The following is a 21,820-nucleotide window of genomic DNA, read 5'->3' on the forward strand; positions in this document are numbered from 1 at the left end:
CATGTATGTTGTACAGTAATTGTCTGAGACATATCAGCCATTGCATGCGTTTATTGTACATGATGTGGCCTCAAACCAGAGGCTACTCGGTTTCAAGAGTAGCTCCTATCTACCATTTCAGCCTGCAGTCTGATTCCAAATGGTCATTTGGAAACGTCCCCAGGCATGCCACTTGCGCCTCCAGTTAAACTCTGTCTGAAGAGTGTTGCTAGGCTACTGTGTTGAGATGTTTCTATCAAAGTACAGCTGGAGAATGGCCATTTGGAATAATGGGTTTATAGAGGGTCCAGATTAATTTGGCATAGAGCGTCTTAGAAGCTCTTTCAGTGACCACAAAACTCACAAATCATTGAAATCATTGAGTGCCGTGATTTTTGTACTTTTTCTGTTTTGTATGTGTCTATGGAGTTAAGATTACCCTAATGGACCCCCAGGTCTGGTTATAATATTCAAATATGTCTTCCCTGTGTATTATTGGTTTCTTCCTGAAAGCTGAAAGCCTTAGAGTCAATAGGCCCAATTGAAATACTCCACTTTAGTGACATCATTCATAACATCATCCCCTCCCCTAACCCCTTCCCCATTATCATAGCTGTGGGCCAGGCTTAAGTTCAGGTGGGTGGTGCTAAGGTGAAAAGCAGGTATACTTAATGAACTGGCGGCTGCGGCCACATAAAAACATAATTTTAACACTTTCTGTACACCTTTTTGAAAAAGATCTTCGTAGTATAATCACAGTACTACCTGATGGTCATGTTTTAGGGGGGGGGGGGGGATCACGGCACTCCATCTTTAAGTGTGTGTGTGTGTGTGTGTGTGTGTGTGTGTGTGTGTGTGTGTGTGTGTGTGTGTGTGTGTGTGTGTGTGTGTGTGTGTGTGTGTGTGTGTGTGTGTGTGTGTGTGTGTGTGTGTGTGTGTGTGTGTGTGTGTGTGTGTGTGTGTGTGTGTGTGTGTGTGTGTGTGTCTGGTCGTCCCCAGGCAGTACCTGGTAGTGGTGTTCAGAGACAAGCCCCTGGAGCTCTGGGATGTCAGGACTGGAACCCTGCTTCGAGAGATGGCCAAGAACTTCCCCACCGTCACTGCACTGGTAATGGCGCACACGCGTCCATTATATACCATACATTAATAATAATAATAAAAACAAATCTGTCCAGAACTCCCATGCCGATGCCTCGGGCGATTGTGTCCGTGTGTATACTCTGCCTCCCTACCAGTGGCCATTTGAAAGATTAGTCTGGAGACATTTCTCCTGGGCTCAGCAAGGAACACCAGCTTCATTAGGGCTGAAGAAAGGCCCATAAAAAAGAAGAGTTATGCTGGACAAACTTTACGGTGTGGCAGTAAATTCCTCCACAGTGCAAATAACAGCCCATGTAACCGTAATAGTGCATGCTGGCTTCCCTCATTGTTGCCTCATTTCCATACTGATTGCGGCCTGCGGCGCAACGGACTGCAGCCCTCTGTCGTTATTCCCACTGTGCGATGGGAGTCGCAGTTTTGTGGGTTTATTTATAGTGTTGTTATGGACCTATTATATAAATAGGTCTTATCTCCCGTCTCTATCTCAATATTAGTTGTATCGTAATGGGGGGGTGTGTGTGTGTGTGTGTGTGTGTGTGTGTAAACAGGAGTGGTCCCCATCTCATAATCTGAAGAGTCTGAAGAAGAAGCAGATGGCAGCCAGGGAGGCTATCGCCCGGCAGACTGTGTCAGACAATGAGCAGAGCAGTGTGGAGTCGTCTGTCATCAGGTCAGAATTGCGGGCCAACCGCGCCTCATTAGCAGTCAAGTCATGGACAAGCCTAGTGCAAGTGCGAGGGCACTGTACATTATTAAATAACTACCCCATGATACGGCCAGAAATCATATCATTTGATTTGATTCTACACACGTCACGTGATTCCTGTGAAACCCAGAAACTCGTTGATTTGTGTGATTACAGTAGCCAATGGAACAAGGCTATCTTTGTTGTATGTCTGCCCTATCGAGGCGATCAAACGGACTGTATGATATGTAGTGCATTTTGAAAAGAAAGATTTAAACCAGCATCTGTCGATGTAATATTAATCGGTAATAATAATCTTTATTGTCCCAAAGGATATACATCTTCACAGTTCTGTCCAACAACACCCACAACAAAACTACACATGGAAAACATTACACCAAGACAATTCAAAAACATGTATACATGGTCCCCACTGTACAGTATACAGAACCATCCTATCGGCAGGGCAGTTTAGTTTTATGCTGCGATGGCTGAGGGGACAAAACTGCTACTAAAATGTAACTTTTTCCATGGCAAGGCTCTCTATCTTGATGGCATGAGGGTGAAAAAGCGATAGGGGATGATCAGTGTCGCGTGATATTGAAAGTGCTAGCCGTGTGATGGCCTTATTGTTCATTATCAGAAAGTTGTGGGAAAGGTGTGGGAAGTCTGATGATCTTGCCAGCAATAGGGGTAATACCGAAACGTTAGTTTCTATTAGGCATGTTGTAGAAACATGCGGACCAGTACAACAGATTCAACAACTACAAGACCGTTTTATCGTCAACAATTACAACGCATAGAGTGTAGCAGCGTGATCTCTCCGTTTATCACCTCCACGCCTGTCTGCTCCCAGCTGCCCTCACAGAGCCGCTAGGCCTGTGCCCACACTGCCAAGCTGTGTGCCCTGCTCCCAGCTGCCCTCACAGTGTGTGCCCACACTGCCAAGCTGTGTGCCCAGCCAAAGCACCTGTTGATGACCCACTCACACCGTCGCAGCCCCAGCCATTTTTATAATCTTAAAAAACTAGCCTAAAAAATCAGATCTGTCTGAAGTAAGTGGTGCTGTACTGTACTTTTCAGTATTGCGCACGATTCCATAGTTAACTGCGACCTTTGGTCGCAATAAATACATCTCCGCTACAAGTTCCGTGACTACATTATTTGGGGGTGAGTGTCGGGCCCCCGACAATAGTATTTAATAGTGTTTACAGAAGTGGTCATCATACAAACATATACCAGACAGAAAACGAGGCAACCAGGTTCTTACAGAGTTAAAGCTGCTCCTGGCTCAGACAGGATAAGACATCAGATAAAACAAAGATCCAGGCTTGTGGTCCAAGCACTTTAGTAAAAGCTGCTCCCTCTTTTGACTCGAGTGCCTGGATATCCCATGTATGTAATGTGTTATCTGAAAAATGTACCAGTCAACATCATACAATCTAACTCGGGAGAGTGCACAAAACGATAGTACATTTGTACACTCTGCGAATGAAATGAACACTCAGGATTTGGCAGTGGGAGTCTTTTTTTCTTTCTTTTTTTATTAATTTGAGGCTTATCGGAGTTTAGCAGTTCTTTCAAAGGCACTATGGGAAGCTTTTTAATTGATCAATTAAAAACATATTTTGATGATTGCAAAAGTTCATACAGAGATGCCCTAGTTTATACCCAGCCATTGAATTGAATTGAATATTATAAATATATGCAGTACATTCATTTGTGTGTGTGTGTGTGTGTGTGTGTGTGTGTGTGTGTGTGTGTGTGTGTGTGTGTGTGTGTGTGTGTGTGTGTGTGTGTGTGTGTGTGTGTGTGTGTGTGTGTGTGTGTGTGTGTGTGTGTGTGTGTGTGTGTGTGTGTGTGTGTGTGTGTGTGTGTGTGTGTGTGTGTGTGTGTGTGTGTGTGTTGCCCTCACAGTCTCCTGCAGGATGCGGAGAGTAAGACTGAGACCAGTCAGAACATCTCTGCCAGGGAACACTTTGTGTTCACGGACACAGATGGACAGGTGTACCACATCACCGTGGAAGGCAACACGGTGAAAGATGGAGCGCGGATCCCCCCTGACGTGAGTCCATATACACTGCAGCTCTTTATCGCATACTTTTCACTTCAGTAAAAGTATCAATACTGCAATATAGAAATACTAGAAAAGTAAAAGTCTTGAATTCAAAATGTACGTGGGTAAAAGTACATAAGTATTGGTATCAAAATGTACCAAAAGTAGAAATTATGCAGAATGTCCCATTTCAAGTTTTCAAATGTTTGCACCATGAGTTGCACCACTCGGTTCACACGGGTGTGATTTATTTATTTATTGATCACAACGGCAATCAGAATGCGATAATTTGGTGTAGATAAGCCTCGTTCCATCCATCCACCGTAAAAATACAGAAAAGCGGGAATAAGTGAGTGTACCTGTGTCTAGCCAGCCACTATGGATTTTGCCTCGGAAAATAAATAGGAGATGGAAGCATTTTTATAAATCTTTGCGTTGGAGTGGACGGGCTGGAGTCAAATCGAACAAATCTCAAATCGAACCAAATTCAAATCTCAAATCGACAAATCGAACAAATCTCACTGCGGCAATGTGTGTGACAAATCTCACAAATTAAAACAAATCTCAAATCGAACAAAATCTCAAATCGAACAAATCTCAAATCGAACAAATCTCTATAATAAGAAATGAGAAATGAGAAATAATGAGAAATAATAAGAAATGAGAATTGAGAAATAATAAGAAATGAGAAATAATAAGAAATACAGAAATGAGAAATAATAAGAAATAAGAAATGAGAAATAATAAGAAATGAGAAATAATAAGAAATGAGAAATGAGAAGTAATAAGAAATGAGAAATAATGAGAAATGAGAAATAATGAGAAATGAGAAATAATAAGAAATGAGAAATAATAAGAAATGAGAAATAATAAGAAACTAGAACTGCACTCTGTCGAGTGCATACTTGCTTGTTGCACACTAGTAGGCCATAAATGGCCTACTAGTGCGCAAGCAGAGCGCAAAAGTACTTTCGACCGCTACAAACTGTCAAATTTCAGTTTCTCTTTGAAGGAGCGTTTGAAATGTTGATTAGGTTTTACTATTTGCTACCTACCTACTTTATGCATGTTACGTAATAAGCCAAAAACTGTCCCAGCCAACCCGCCACTTTTGATGCGTATGCAAATACGCAATGACGTAAGACATATGGTCATGTATGTAATCTGGTCCCAGCAAATCAGGCACAATTTGCTGTTTTATTTGCATACTCATCAAAAGTGGCGGGTTGGCTGGGACGGTGCATACAGACCGGGCGAAACTATTACTTGCGCGCTCTGCTTGCACAAGTAATGATGAGTTAACTGGCTTGAGAGTGAAACCTTTTATGTATAAGTATAATGGCGTACCTTACATCTTAACATTTCTTCAAACATATTGCAGTGGGAAAAAAGCTTATCTTCCTTCTTTATGGGCTACGCCGCTACAGTGACTTGCCTATGCATCACTAATGCTATGCTAATGTGAGCTCTGCGGCCTGGGTGTCCTGTGAGGTGTGTGCGTGAGCTGCATGCACGTGGCAGAATGTCTGATCAGACCATTTCTGGGGGGACCTACATGGTCTACTTTTGTGGATGTAGTAAAAAAAAAAGCACAGGCTTTCTGAAAAACTCTCCCACATTGGTGGGGTCTCATATCCTTACGCTATAGGTGCAGACTATTTGTCTTTGTTAGAGGGTTCCAACAACTTGGGATGCTGAAAAATGAGGCAAAAAAGGCTGGAAAAGTATTGTGGTGTAGGAGGAAGAAATAGAGTCCGCAGCACTGGTAAGGAAAACTCAGCTTCCACTGGTTTATTAATTCACGTTTTGATCATTGGGATCTTATACTTATCTCACAAAGTATTGTGGTGTTTCTGCTATAATTGGCAGCCGTTATATATGGCGGAGGCACTGCTACTCATACCCATAGAGTACTGAGTGACATGCCTAATGTACCTTGAAAACACATGCCATGATTGTGTAAGTGTAACTCTACTGCACCTATAATATGTGTTGTTTTTATGTGCACCGTCTGTACTTAGCATTTTTTGAGTGGTGCAACCACAGACTGTGTCCCTGGGTATGTCCGTGTCCCTGGCTGTGTCCGAGCACGAAAATAGCGTTATAGCGTTTGTTCACCACCAAGTGTCACTGTTGCACAGCCTAACACACAGACACACACAGGCCAGGGAGGAGGGCTTGTACAGTACAGTACAGTACAGTACAGTACAGTACAGTACAGTACAGTACAGTACAGTACAGTACAGTACAGTACAGTACAGTACAGTACAGTACAGTACAGTACAGTACAGCACAAGTACAGTACATTACAGCATAAGTACAGTACAGCACCACTCACTTCAGACGGGTCTGTAGAACTGTTTCTTTGCCGAACGTGGTGGTGACAGTGGGACATTAACTAAATTATAAAATAAATTTGCATTCTCAGCATTAACCATTAAAATGGCCTGCATTTGTTAAGTGGACTGCAACTCTTTTGTCCAAAGCAATTTACAATGTGCACATTCACCCATTCACACACTGATGGCGGAGGCAACCATGCAAGGGAACCACCCTCATCGAAAGGAGTTATGGGTTCAGTGTCTTGCTCAAGGACGCTTTGACACTAAACCAGGAACGGATTGAACCTGGAATGTAACAGTTCTATTCTACCTCTTGAGCCACATATGTCCCAAAAAATTCTGTTATGAAATGCCTACAGATCGCTGACTGTGCGATAATGGCGAAACATACGCTTCCAAATGTTAACTTATACGTTTCCGGGTTGAGTTCCAATGCACCATCTGCTTCAAATAACTTTATTGACATTGTCAATCAGTAGGTGTCCTACTTACGTGCAAGATCATTGCCGGGAGAACAATGTAGTAAAACTAGGATATTAACTAGGATGACCAGATGACAGTAGCCTTGTGGTTAGAGTGTCCGCCCTGAAACTGGGAGGTCGGGGGTTCGATCCCCGGCCGGGTCATACCAAAGACTGTAAAAATGAGACCCAATGCCTCCCTGCCTGGCACTCAGCATCAATAGGTTGGATTGGGTCAAATTGTTGTATATCTATTTCCCTTGTTGCACCAAGATAAAATATTATGAACACTTTTCATTCTATAATAAATATTTGTTCAATCTATTTGCGAGTTATCTCAGGGGTTCTCAATGTTTTTGGCTGGGGACCCCCGTAAATGCTTTGGCAATGTCTCACGACCCCTGCCCGGCCCCCCTTCCCACCCCCAATACAAATTGACCACTACAATAACCTTAATTATAGCGAAAATACATCATAAATAAATACTGAAACCAGATATAATCATTAAGGAAAGTTTATGCATGTGAACTATGTAAACACTCAATTTCCATTTTTACAGCCATTCAGTTGCAAAACCCCAAATTATTTTGGGACCCCCCCAAAATAATGTGGCGACCCACTGGGGTGTCGCGACCCACGGGTTGAGAACCCCTGAGTTATCTGACTGAACCTCGATAATTGTTAATACCATGATCACATGGCATGATGGTCAAACACCTGGTGTGTGACTACATTTATTAGAGGCAGATGCTTATTTTGTCATCACTAGTCTATCTCTCTGCCAACCTATTGTTAATGGCTATAATTAGACACAACAAGGCCTTTAATTGAACGTGTACTGACTCTCTGTGTCCTTGTTGCATCACCGGTGGTACGCTGTTAACTCCCAACACAACACAATTTCACTCACAAGTCACAACCCCTTACCATACAATCAAGGACATACACACACACGTACGCACGTGCGCACATGCACGCATCCATGAACATCCAAGTAGTCATTCCGACTGAATCAATGCAGTGTGCAGGCAATTAATTATATAAAGTTGTCCTTTTTCTGAGCATTCTCTTCGATTGATTAAAAGTCTGTTCCACCAGCTGCGCCTCTTGCATGCCCTCGGACTGACAGGGAAGGTTTTCCTGGGGGATTTAAAGCGCTATCTGTGAAACGGACGAAGTTTTCTACGCTGAGAGGATTTGCATATCCCAATAGGTTTTGTAGTGGGATGATGTAGGAGCTTCATATCTCTGTCAGGAAGCTGATGAAATTGCTCCCTTAAAGTTCCATCGTATCATTCAGCAGCAGTAGTGCAGCTGAAGGTGATCTGATCGTATCTTGTCTCGCCGGCACTTTGTCTTTCACTTCTGCATCATTTTGACTTTTGCCTTCTATTTATTCCTGTTTCCCGTTCACGTCCAGACACAAACAAACATCACATCTTATGGGGGTGATTTGTTGTTCATGTAATCGGGAATAGCTGTTTTATGGGCTGAGATTCTGCATTGTTTGCCCAGAATATGGGGGTGATATGTTGATAGATATACATAAAGTATATATCCACTATACAGTATGCCCATATTGACTGCTGCAACACATTGTGAGCTTGTAGATCTGCTAGTTTCAGCAAAGTGTAAAATAACTTATCTGGATCTCGTGTCCACTAGTCCTTTCCTAACATTTTAGTCTAGTTTTTATTTGTTGACAAAATTGTCAATATATTTATATTTAGTTTTAGTCATCATAGCTTACCGGTAGTTTTCATCAGTGAAAAAAGGTAGTCGACGAATATTTTTTGTCATAGTGTTAGTCGACGGAATCAACACTGGGCTTATTCAAAGTCTACATTATGTGAACATTATGTGACTGAATGGGTATGTGAGAGTGTGTACTGCTAGTGAGCTTCCCCTGCTTTGATCACATACTGTATGTACTCTATGCCCCTTCATCGTGTCTGACTGTAATCTCTTCCTGTATTGCAGGGCAGCATGGGCAGCATTGCATGCATCGCCTGGAAAGGTGATACACTGGTTCTTGGAGATGTGGATGGCAACCTCAACTTCTGGGACCTCAAGGCCCGTTTGTCCAGGTAACTGCTCATGCCTCTATTTATTTAGGATAAAATCGAGGTCTCTGCAGTGAGTGATTAAGTGTGCCATTGATTGATTGAATAGCTTATTGAACATGAATGTAAAAACAGCAACAGAGTACAGTCAAACATTCAGTTCAAAAGGGATAGCATCACAAAAAGCTATGCAATCAATTCATAGACATGACATGAATAACAACAAAATGCAATATCATCAATAAAACCTTGTATTTCGCTAACCAATAACAGTGCAGAGGGGCGTCGCTCCAAATTTGGTGCCGCCAGTGTTCTCCACTGCGTTCTACTGAAGAGGGGAGGGGAGCTGGGGGAGGGGAGGGGAGGCGGGCTCATAGGTTGGTGAACCAGTAGGAAGTCTGCGTCGGTTTCCAGCGCTAGTTTGTCCCGCCTCTCTATGTGCAGAAAAGCATAGGGCACAACAAGCGTGTTCAAATTCAAAACACCATCTGTCCGTGTCCCTGTTGTGCCCATATATGGAGCTATAATATGTCTGTTTCAGTCTGTCTGTGTACCTTTTATTCCCATAATACCTACTCAATGGCGGGCACCGTACTTCCTTGCGTCCTTTCCGCTGTGCTCTCTGAGTTTGAAATACATGCACATGACCGCTATGGGCATAGCCGGATCTGTGGCTCTCGACAACTGTCAGTACTTCTCCCTTTTATGCCCATATATGGAGATCGCTGATGTCGTCAGTGTTTGTCCATATAATATGGACATGCCCCCTTTTCGTACCTACGGTATGTTTGGAGCTGACTGATTTGTTTGAGGCTGATGCCGTGACGACACATTTAGGTTAGACAACACGTTATTTGGGTGTAGCTGCATTGTGAACTCCTTATATGGTTATGGCTCAGTCAGAGTGACGTCAGAGGTCAACCTGCCCTCCCATTGGCCGGTCTTAGTGTAGGATACACTAAAGTTAAGCTCCCATGTACTCCGCTCACGTAATCAGCCTTTTCTATAGTGTACTATGTCTGTTTTAATCATGTCAGTTTCTTTGTTTGTTTCACTCTGATTGAAGGGCTGATAGATTATTTTTTCAATATTTATGAAATCCTTCAATTTTGAAAAGAAGCTTAGGAGATGATACAAATACAAAAGTAGGCAAACAAATGAATTCAATAAAAACAATAAAGACCAGAGTACAATCAGTCAATGAATCATAGGTTAACTAGTGCATTTATCTTTTTTTCTTTTTAACACATTGAGTTTCCCTCTGTATGAATTGTGGTATACAAATAGCTTTGACTAACTTGACATATTATTCCAGGGGTATCCCTACTCACCGTGGCTGGGTAAAGAAGATCCGCTTTGCCCCAGGAAAGGGCAACCAGAAGCTGCTGGTCATGTACACAGATGGGGCAGAAGTCTGGGACACCAAGGAGGTACACATTTGTAGAGAAAACACAAAAAAAGATAATCCACTAACTAAAACGCCAGACGCTGGGCTGAGGTAAATAATAGAAAAGAGAATAAGGTCCTCACACTGGACTTAGCTCCAAACTCAATAATTTATTTTCTCGCCACAGTGGACATGAGGCTTGAAACGTCATGTCCCCTGTGGTGAGAAAATAAATTATTGAGTTTGGAGCTCAGTCCATTATTCTCTTTTCATACATTTGTAGAGAACCATACAAGCCTCAGTCCCGCAGTACTAAAAGGGCAACACACACAGGCTGCAAACGGAGCGGATTTGTTACCACAAATGTGGCAGCCGCGCGGCAGCGCGCCGCGTCCTGTTGGTGCTTCTGGGCGGCACTTCACTGGCATCGATACCGTGCTGCTACGCTGCACAGCCTGTGTGTGTTGCCCTGTGGGACAGTTTGAACTCATTGGACACTGCCTAGGGGTACCAGTGCAAACTGTGTATACAGTTTTTCTCTCACAATATCGTTTGTGCTTTTCCCTGGATGTACCATGTTGGGGGAGCCTGGGCTGGATGATGGGGAGTTATCTATTCTTGCTAACTGCTAGACCAGTTAGCTAGATAACTTAAAGTTTTAAGAAATGTAAAGCTAATGTTGCACCTTTCATAATTAGTTGTATAGATTTTTTTTTTTTAATCACACCTGTGTGAACCGAGTGGTGCAACTCCCCTCTCTCCCCCCTTCCTCTCTCTCTCTCTCTCTCTCTCTCTCTCTCTGCTTTATTATGGATATCAATGAACCTAGACAGTCAGCAGTTGGATTTGCGTCCAGCAGGTGGCAGCCATGTCACATACTTCTGTCATTCCAATTTCACGCATGCGCACACCACTCGTGCTCTTGACGGATACACACATGATACGGACATTCCTGGTTGTAGGAGTGGTTGCACCACTCAAAAAACATATTCAGAGCTAGAGCCCTCAATGACAGCAATGTTATTCGGGATTGATTTCTTTCAGAGAATTACATCTCCAACGGCGCAATTCGAATCCCTCCGGCCGTCCCTCTTAATTATGGCCTCAGTTCAGATCATAAAATCCGCAAAATAGAACCGGAGTCCTATTCATACAGTACATGTTCAAGACTGACTACCATCTACAAAAAAAATAACAGAAGAAATGACTAAACTTTTAGGCAAAATGAAAAGCATGTGTGCTGCCGTCTCTCTCTGTTGAAGTAAATATCTGTTGAAAAGGGATCAAAATGAAATGATTGTGACATGTATCTGTGTTGGGAGCCCCTCGAAAACGAAATGGTACATCTCATGGTGTCTTTTTTCCTAATAAAGAAACTTGAATCATCACATGAATAAAATGGGTGTTGGCTGAGTTGCTGCTGTCTCACAGCAATGGCCACAAACCATGTGGATCGATGGCTCAAGTTATCCTTTTCAGTGGTTATGTAGTACTGTACTTAAGTAAAACAAATTGTATTTGTGTTTTACTTGAGTATTTCCAATTTCCAATACTTTTACTTCTACTCCGCTACATCTCTTGAGCATTTTGTACTTTTACTCCACTACATTCATTTGAAAACTTTAGTCACTAGTTACTTTGTAGATTTTGATTATTATTACAAAACATACATGAACCAGTTCAGCCATGCAGTATATACTGTACATTTAGGCCATTTGAAAACAAGCTCACAATGTGTCACGATGCGACATATTGTGAGCTTGTAGATCTGCTATTTTCAAATGATTTGTATACATTTGAAAACTTGAAATGAGTAGGCCAGGGGCACACTGGTGGTGGGCTGTGAGGATATTGCATTTGCACCCCAAAATAATTGCTAAATCACTTAAGATTTTAATGATAACCGAACATCTTCTTTATAGCCTTGAAAAGTAAGGTTTCATTGCGATAGGAACTTAAAGTATATCCAAGTCGGAAGTCGGAACACAATATACCGGTACTCTATATTGATTAATCATAACGTGCTCTGAAAATGCACGTGGCCCACCCATCTGACCACTTAACACAGCTGCCGATAGAGGCTGCTATATATTACGTTTTGAAGAATTTTCAAGTTGTCCCTGATCCAGAAAGGGCTGATCTATTATACCGTTTTTCATTGTTAGGTGCTGGTGAGGGTCACTTTATTCTTTTGTTCATTGACTAAGTGCTCTGAATTCCTCATAAATTAATGAACAGACTCTTAAATCAACCGGATTAAAATATAAAAAGAATCTGTAATTACTGGATAGCCTGTGTCATTGACTGACACCCCCACCCCCTGCATAATATTGATCAATTCTAGCAGAACAGCACCTCATAACTCCGATGAAACAAAATGGTCTGGAAAGTTTCTGAAAACTTTCTTTTCAGGTATGTATTTGTATTTGTTGTATGTGTCTCCATGGGACTGTAATTGTCCCTAAACAACAATGTCAGTATGTCACAAAAGCTCTCTCTAATGTTGCATTCACACAGGCAGATGCGAAAGATACAAAGCTACAAAGCTACACAGCGTATTTGTGTCTTTGTATCTTTGTAGCTGAAGTTGAAGCCAGATCAACTTGCTTTGTAGCTGTTGTAGCTTTTGCAGCAGCTACAAACGTCTGATGTATCGTTGCATCTTGACGTCGCTGGCTTCCATTGAAAATAAATGGTAGACTGAATCTGCCCGTGTGAACGCAGCATAAAGGTTAAATAGATGGACTATATATACACTCAATGTAAATCTGTTTTCCACAATGGTCTTTTTTTCTCTCTGGGATGGCTACTTTCTCAGTGCAGCCTTCATTATACCTTTATGTCTACCTTGTATTCCAGGCTTTCCAACTCATCACTCAATCTAATATCTAATATAGATATTATATAATATAGACCAGCCTCCCGCTGTTCCCCATGCATGTTAAACAGCAAATCTAGTTAAGAGGCGAGCGTGTAGGCGCTTAGAGAACACTTAAAATATATGGAGGCACATATGAGTCTGGACAAAGATGGATGCTCTGGTGCATGACTGCAAATCACGGAGGTGGGGAACATAAAGAAATGAGGGCTGGGTGGGTCTGTTGGGGGAGTCCCCTATGGAGTATGAAGGGAGAAATGAATTTCTATGGGGATCCAAAATGAGATCTCCAGTCCCCTGTGGTAAAAGCAGACAACAGATGTGGAGAAAGCTGCCGAGGGGGAAAGTAGAGAGCGACAGCCATAGATGAGAAAGGGAGAGAAGGAGAATCAAATGGAGAGATATCTGAAATGCACCAGTGCTTCGCTGACGGCTGCATTGTAATGGCTCCCATACAGCCCCTAAATAAGCCAGAGAAAGGGGCTTTGAAAATGCCATATTGACTGACTTAAAGTCCCCATGACGTCAAAATCAATGTTTAAGTTTGCTTACTGTATATGTCTTGGGCTTAACCTTTTTTTAGACAAACAAATGTTGTTTTTCAGGTCTCTGTAATGGTATTTTAAGATGTCTTTTTCGGAGGACAATAAAACAACACGTTTATATAGTTGCAGGTCGGCTATTTTCAAATGGCCGATATGAATATAGGGCTGAAGTCATTAGTGTATGTTTTGTAATAATACCGGTAATCAAAATCTACAAAGTAACAAAAGTAAAATAATTAAGTAAAAGTACAATATTTGCCTGTAGTGGAGTAGTAGTAAAAGTATTTGAAATTGGAAATCTTCAAGTAAAGTACAAATACCTCAAAGTGGTACTTAAGTAAAAGTACTGAATTACTTTCCACCACCGAACACAGCTTCTATCCCTTTACCACCACTGGTTAAAGCAAATATTGGCTTATTAAGCCAGTTTTTAGCCTCTGGTTCTGTCAGCTTAGTGTGCATGACATGATAACCAACAGCGAGTTGTAAGCCTATTTTCTCGCACAATTGTTGATAAGAGATGTGATGAAACGGATCATGGATCTTTTATATCGAGCAGTTCACACCGTTGGGATTGGAAGTTTGTTTTGATTCATCATCTCAAGTTTTATTGTGCTAAATCATTCCTTCTGTCCCATAGAGCAGTGGCTTTCAACCAGTGGTCCGGGGACCACCAGTGGTCCTTGAGGGGGTTCCAGGTGGTCCCCAGCTACATTAAATGATGGAGAGTTCGTAACCACATGGGCCCTTTAACTCTTTAACTCTTGAGTGTAAAATGAAACCAAATGTACCTGTACGAGTCCATTTGGTTTAATGTTATGCTCTCAAGAGTTATTTGTTAAACATCTGCGTCAGCTCATTTACAAGAAGTCTACACAATTAGAGAATGTAGAAGAATAGCTATTTTGATAAACGTTTGCCTGTTATCTCTCCTAATGGTACAACATCAATACAGCATGGAATTATGGACAAAATCTTATCCAACAACCACAAAATATCCTTTAGTTTTGGGTCTGAGAGGCTAAATCTAATCACATGGTGGTCCGTGGCTCGAATGCCCAATAAAGAATGGGCTAAAGAATGTGAAAAGGGGGGGGGGGGGGAATCATTGAATTTTGGTTTAATTAATGAAAAGTTTAGCTTTTTTGGGGGGGAATGTTTTTTGAAAATGCCAAAAGTAAAGGGACGCATTAAAAATGTGTCTGTGACCTGCACATGGGACCCACTGCTTGGGAACCAGTGCTGTTTAGACAGTAGGGTTGTAACAATACATTTAATAGTGAACAGCGTATAATATTGGATTAAATAGCGTTGAACGTGGGTTATGCAGTAGACCTGTTAAGGGAAAGATTTATTAGTATGGATATAAGTATGAGTATGAGTAAACAGTGATTCTTTGGCAAATAGATGGACATTGTATTTGAACACACATATGGACAAACCCATGCCTTGACATGAACGCAGAGAATCTTCACTCCCAATCTTCCGCCGTAGCCTGAAAACCCACCTTTTCAGACTCCATCATGGCCCATAGCACTTACCCTAACCCCTTTAGATAGCATTTCTGTTGGCTTAGATAGCATTTGACACAGACTTATAGCATGTTATGTAGACAGCACTATAATTGTATTGTATGTAGTCATAGCACGCCATAGTACATATGTATAGCATAGTAGTGAATATGTATAGCTTATATGTATAGTGTATGTATAGTTTCATTATATAGATATTCCACTGTTACCTTCTTAGCTTACGCATGTTTCATGATAAATGCTTTTATGTGATGTATTCCCATGCTTTTGTTCTTGCTTAAATGTAAGTCGCTCTGGATTAAGAGCGTCTGCTAAATGCCTAAATTGTAAATTGTAATACACACATTTATCAATAGACCAAGTGTAGCTATATGGAATGGAAAAGTAATTAAACCCATCTTTTTATTTTTTCTTCTTCAAATTGCTAAGTACTTAGTATTGATTAAATTGATTATTTACAACGATTCAATACCGATTATTTCCATCGCAAAACAGTACGATACAAAGTCAAATGGTACGATACAATATTTGCTGTTTACATATCTTTCGATACAGGGTTTGCTCCACTGCGGGTCTTTTTGCCACCGTAAGCCCCAGACTTTCGGCAGTGTGTGTCAGACAAGCTGTCCTGTCCGGCACTAACGATCCATTCAATCAACCCGCACCAGCCACTTGTTATTTCAATCAAATCATTGTCATTTTCTCTGAATTTTATAAAGGGTAGCAGGGTTGATTGGGGTCACAACAGTGTCACACAAAGATACAATTTAGTGGTTTCTTCACGCCTCACAACCCCTCCGGGTCCTCTCCGTAGTGTTGATTTTGTCAAAAAGCTTAAATTCACTCTGGGTTTCTTCTACAGATTGAAGGCTTGTTTTGCTTGTTCAGCTCGTAAAAAACTGGTCATTGGTCTCTTTCTGTCCCAATTGGATTATGGTGATACCATTTATAGGTTTGCCTGCTCCTCAACTTTTTTTTTTTTTTCTTTTTTTATCCCACGATTTTGTAACCCATTTTTCTTTTCACCCAGTGCCAATTATCTAATGTAATCCTGGGCGCTACACTTCCTCTGCCAACCTGGGGGGGCAGCGGACTGACCTCATGCCTCCTTCTATGCATGAGGAGTCCAAGCTGCTTCTTTTCACCTGACAGAGGGGAATTTCCCCGGCCGGACGTAGCGCGTGGAAGGGACACGTTATTCCGACCAGTTCCTTTCCCCTCCATCAGGCGCCCCGGCTGGCCAGGGGGAGGTAGTTTTAGAGACCAGGATTACGGCATGTTTTTGTGAGGGTATCTACCCTAGGGGACACGGGGAGAACATGCAAACTCCACACAGAAAGGCCCTATCGCCAACCCCCGCCTCGGGTATGGGCACTGATGACGCGGAGGAGGGAACACGCCGCCAGTGCCCACAGCGTCCCCAGCGGGAATCGAACCCAGGACCTTCTAGCTGTGAGGCGACAGCACTACCAACTGCTCCTCAACCTTGACCAAATTGGATCCCTTTGTACCATGATGCATTGAGATTCATAACAAATGCACCTTTCAGAACACATCACTGCACGTTGTATGCTGCAGTCGGTTGGTTCTCTTTGGCAGCTCGCAGGCTTCAGCATTGGCATATTTTCATTTATAAAGCCATTCTGGGTGACCTGCCGTCTTACATTTCATCCAAATTCGACCTGGTCCAAAACGGCCTAAACCTCAGGTCAAATGCTTGGCTGCGGTGTGTAGTACCAGCATTCAAATCCGAGGGGGGTAAAAAATGTCTGGGCTTCTTTGGCCCTTGGTCGTGGAATGATCTACAGTCCAGACTAAAATTGGCTTTGAAAGTTCCCTTGAGAAGTTTCAAAAGGATCATCTTTGATGTACAATCCAACACTTGCACATGTTTGGATATGTACTAGCCTATGTTCATGCCTATATATTTATTATATCGGCTCAGATCGTGGAGATTGTGTATATGGTGTATTTTGCCCTGCTACTAAAAAGTAGGACAGGTGACTTGTTGTATTTATGCATAGGTACTTTAAGGTGTATTATGGATGTATTTGCTGGTTCAAAATGTAACATTGACAATGTGGTATTGAAGTTGCGGTATCTTTCCAGGCGTGTGCGGCGGTGGTCGAAAGTAGAAACAAGGATATCGATGTGACGAAGGTTGAAAGCGGCAACTTTATTTCTGTATTCAAAAGCGGTCCAAACCATCAAGACAAAAGACAAAGACAATTCTTTGTGGTCCACTGGAATAACAACACACGGTACACTCGAGCCGAAAATGAGTGAGCCGGATCCGAGAACCCTCTCTTCTTGGCAACCCTGTCCTTATATCTCATAACTAGATCCCTCCTCTCCACCGGACATACAGTAGGCGTTTCCTGATTTTTCACCAGTGAGATCCAATGAGATCTCAGATCTAGCTCTTTCCGGTTTAGAGAGAGGCGGGACCTGGTTATGTGAGCTCTTACTTTTAGAATATAGACGGATATAAGGAATACATAGTCTAAAACTTAACAAGACTTAAACGTAACTGTAAACAATTTATATAGATGGTTACTCATACCTTAAAAGTATATAGAAAATGGAAACACTTAGTTAGGAAATGTTACGGAACTATAGAGTAAAACTGAACACTAAAGGAAATGAATTAAGAACAGTGTGAAACAGTGATTAAGACTAAGCACCAACATGGCGAAACCCTATGTTTTTATCATACCTTTTAAAGGAGACTTTAAACTCACTACAAATAGTTAGAGTCTCAGATTGTTATAAAATCATTGAGTTTTAACTGTGGAGTTTTACCAGTACCAAATGGTGACCAAATGGTCCTGTGGTAATTTCTGAAGAGGGCTTCAAAGGAGTTAGAACAATGACCCTTTGTTCCCACGTGTGAAATGTAAATGCCCCCTGTCTCTTCGTTTTTGGGAGAGAGAGAGAGACACTCCACTCTCTAGTTAAAAATAGCCTATCCTGACTTAGTGGCATATCAATTTAGCAAGTAAGTTCACAGAAATTATACGACAAAGTGTAATTTTTATTTCTGCCTCATGGCCAGTTCCCACTTGTAAAAGAGACTCAGTCTCAATGTGATTTTACTGGTTAAATAAAGAAAAATGTAAAGAATTGTCGACTAAAATGATGACGAAATGCTGTCAAAGTCAACACTATAGTCCCTCCCTGGATCTCCTGCAGGTGCAGATGGTGAGCAGCATAAGGATCGGTCGGAACGTCAACTACCGCATCCTGGACATCGACTGGTGCACGTCGGACAAGGTGGTGCTGGCCTCGGACGACGGTTGCATTCGAGTGCTGGAGATGGCCATGAAGTCTGCCAGCTACCGCATGGACGAGCAGGACCTCACCGGTAACACAGTAGGCTCTATGCACACAGAATAAATACAGTAAAGGTCCCTACACACGGACACGTTTTCTGATTTTTTTTCCCGTCGGTTTTCCGTAAAATGCGGACCACCTTTACGCAACCACCTTTACTCTTCCTACTTCCGGGCAAGGAAGCTTACGAGGAATTGTCGCCAGCATCATTCTCTCTACCCTGCAATTCCAGCCGGCAGGTTCATCTCACTCGGTGGCAAACTGCGGCCAAAACTCTGGTGGAATACGGTATATTGAAGTCAATGGAGCCCAGTGGACAAGCATATGAACAAACACTATTTCTGAATGATTGGGACCTTTATAAAATACTCGGCTCAGGAAAATAAAAGAAGACATATAACACATCATTGCCTGCTGTGTTGCTTTCCGATGTGTACACTGTCATTTTATAGACATTTTATACAATGTCAAAGTATGTTTCTGTATGTGCCAAGTATCGCGAAACTGTCACCGTTTCCTGTCTGGCAACAAAATATTGCGATACCTCTGAGAAAAACTATATCTGTCGCTGTTTAGCTGCCGCAATAAAATTATGTACTGTGCACATCGAACAGCAAGTGTTTATAAACAACCTGTGATATGTCTTCTTTTATATTCCTGTACCAATTATATGACAAAAGTCTCAATCGTCCATAAATAATGTCTGTTTACAAGCTATCCAGCGGGCTCACATCGACTGCCATGTATTTCATCGAACTTCCGGTGCGAGAATTGCCACCGATGAGTGTCATGGCGTCCAGTCACGTGACTTCATGTCTTCTTCCTTTCATAATCGTCCTTGCTTCCGGGCCACTTCCCTACATCCTTCACAGGTGTTACCAATAATACTAATTAAGATGCCTGTATAGGCTGGACACTATTAAAATTAATTATGTCAACATGCATTATCACCACTGAAGGAGACGAGGGCTAATGTTCTTATTTCATTGTTGCTGTATATCTGGGGACCTCTGTCAGACCCAGTGTGGTGTCTCTACCTGCTGCTAATGTTCTTAATTCATTGTTGCTGTATATCTGAACCTCTGTCAGACCCAGTGTGGTGTCTCTACCTGCTGCTAATGTTCTTAATTCATTGTTGCTGTATATCTGGGGACCTCTGTCAGAACCAGTGTGGTGTCCCTACCTGCTGCTAATGTTCTTAATTCATTGTTGCTGTATATCTGAACCTCTGTCAGACCCAGTGTGGTGTCTCTACCTGCTGCTAATGTTCTTAATTCATTGTTGCTGTATATCTGGGGACCTCTGTCAGACCCAGTGTGGTGTCTCTACCTGCTGCTAATGTTCTTAATTCATTGTTGCTGTGTATCTGGGGACCTCTGTCAGACCCAGTGTGGTGTCCCTACCTGCTGCTAATGTTCTTAATTCATTGTTGCTGTATATCTGAACCTCTGTCAGACCCAGTGTGGTGTCTCTACCTGCTGCTAATGTTCTTAATTCATTGTTGCTGTATATCTGAACCTCTGTCAGACCCAGTGTGGTGTCCCTACCTGCTGCTAATGTTCTTAATTCATTGTTGCTGTATATCTGAACCTCTGTCAGACCCAGTGTGGTGTCCCTACCTGCTGCTACCCAGAGCTGCCCTCACCCTGAAGGCCTTCCTGCTGCTGCAGCCATGGTCAGGATCCTTCACCATGGACATCACTCAAGTGTAGGTGTAACCTCTTATCATGGAGTTGGACCATATCAATTGACCATATTGATTATTGATTATTGATTCCTTCTCAGTATGACGCAAGAGCAAAATGCTCATTGTCCAGGAGGAGGGTATCAAACCATTTGATTGTCTGTCTGATATTATCAGCAGTTGCACAATGTGTACTGTAGCCTACGTTACATTCTACACATGCTCACATCGGAATTCGGGAACAAACAAATGTGTTTTTTGTTTATAATTGTTATTTTACCATGAAGAAACGCAGGCCTGTGGGGACCTGTGAACCAGGAGAAGGGGTTAAGTGTCTTAACTCTCAACAATTCGGCATTGATGTCACGGCTGTCATGGTCTGTCGAGTGTGATGAGACGGTGCCGTGCTAACACACCCTAACACTCGGGTTAATGTTGCCATAAAGGAAATGCCAATTACCAGCAGTGTAAAACGCACTCCATAAAGCCATAGGTCATCATGGGAATACTAAAAATCACCCTCATGTGACGTGAGGGCTGCCTGGTAATGTTGAAATTAAGCATGATTTTGACTTTTAGAAGCCTGCACAAAATTGTGGCAGAGTTTCATTCATTGTAGATTCACTGCCACTACTACACGTTACGAGACATGAATGCAGTGTGTTATTGTATAAAATAAAATCACACCCGTGTGAAGTGAGGGGCGCTCTTATCGTACATCATCATGACGTAGAATAGACACCGTCTAAATTTGTTCAGACACTGTGGCGTAAAATTCTCCATTCATTGTCAATGGGAATTTAATGTTTGTGTAGGACAACGTTGGTTGTGGATACACACACCAAAAGCTGGATATAGGAGCGGCAAAAATCACAAGATGTATTTAATATTGGCCACATGACAACATTACGTTGTCATGTCCGAGCCCTAAACAAACGTTAAAAAGTCCATAGACTTGGCTGGCAAATTATTTTTGTTAAAGGTGCTCTAAACATAGATCGACGTGGCTGCTATTATGACGTAATTTCAAAAGCCATGCATTGGAGGGGCTCGCGCCCCTCAGAAACTTTACACTGAAGAGGTCTGGCCTTTTAAGGTTCTCAAGAGAGATGCCTCTTAACTGCAACCTGACGTTATCCCCATTTAGCAGACCTTTGGCATTATTGAGCTTTTCCTCCATCCAGCGCACACCCTCCTGTCCCAACATCTTGCTTATGATAAAGCACTGCTAAGTTATATTGCCGGTGCTCTTGTGGATGCAGTCTAACCTCGACATAAATATTAGATGAGAGCGATCTTATTATTTCTCACCTCCTCAGTCTGACTGATTTCGGACAGAGAAAAGGCTCTGAGCCAGTGTTTTAAAGTAACCAAGTACATTACCTTAAGTACTGTAGTTAAAGGACCTATAACATAAAATTCTACTTTTTCCATTTATTTTGTGTTTTTGGGGCTCCCATATGTGTTTTCTATCCCCACAAATAACCAATTTTGAACAATCAGGCTTTCATATCATATACAGTAGGTGCTTTAATGCAAGTTGCTCTCAGGAACAGCTCAACTGATTTTGTCATTGTGATGTCATCAATGTCACCCTACTTTATATAATTGCTCCTCTTCTTCAGTCTTCAGTTCCAAATTTGCATTTCCACTTTGTTTACAATGTCCACCATTGTTGATTTTCCAAGCTGGCATGGAATGGAAACAAGCCTGGTTTTATCTAGCATCAGTATTATAATGACTCAAATTTGAAATACTCTGCATATCATCACCC

The 21,820-nt window shown here is 42.1% G+C and overlaps 1 protein-coding gene across 5 annotated transcripts in view; it reads left to right on the forward strand.

The window, feature by feature from the left end:
- wdr11 (WD repeat domain 11) overlaps positions 1 to 21,820 on the forward strand; it is a 126,426-nt gene that overhangs the window by 88,693 nt on the left and 15,913 nt on the right. For all 5 annotated transcript variants that reach the window (XM_083774578.1, XM_083774579.1, XM_083774580.1 and 2 more), the window contains 7 exons: positions 979 to 1,087; positions 1,629 to 1,750; positions 3,683 to 3,830; positions 8,605 to 8,711; positions 10,003 to 10,117; positions 18,222 to 18,393; positions 19,962 to 20,070. In XM_083774578.1, the coding sequence (XP_083630704.1) occupies positions 979 to 1,087; positions 1,629 to 1,750; positions 3,683 to 3,830; positions 8,605 to 8,711; positions 10,003 to 10,117; positions 18,222 to 18,393; positions 19,962 to 20,070 (882 nt within the window). The remainder of the gene's footprint in view (positions 1 to 978; positions 1,088 to 1,628; positions 1,751 to 3,682; positions 3,831 to 8,604; positions 8,712 to 10,002; positions 10,118 to 18,221; positions 18,394 to 19,961; positions 20,071 to 21,820) is intronic.

The sequence above is a fragment of the Protomyctophum parallelum genome, assembly GCF_964188405.1.
Source record: "Protomyctophum parallelum genome assembly, chromosome: 10".
NCBI classification, from domain to species: domain Eukaryota; kingdom Metazoa; phylum Chordata; class Actinopteri; order Myctophiformes; family Myctophidae; genus Protomyctophum; species Protomyctophum parallelum.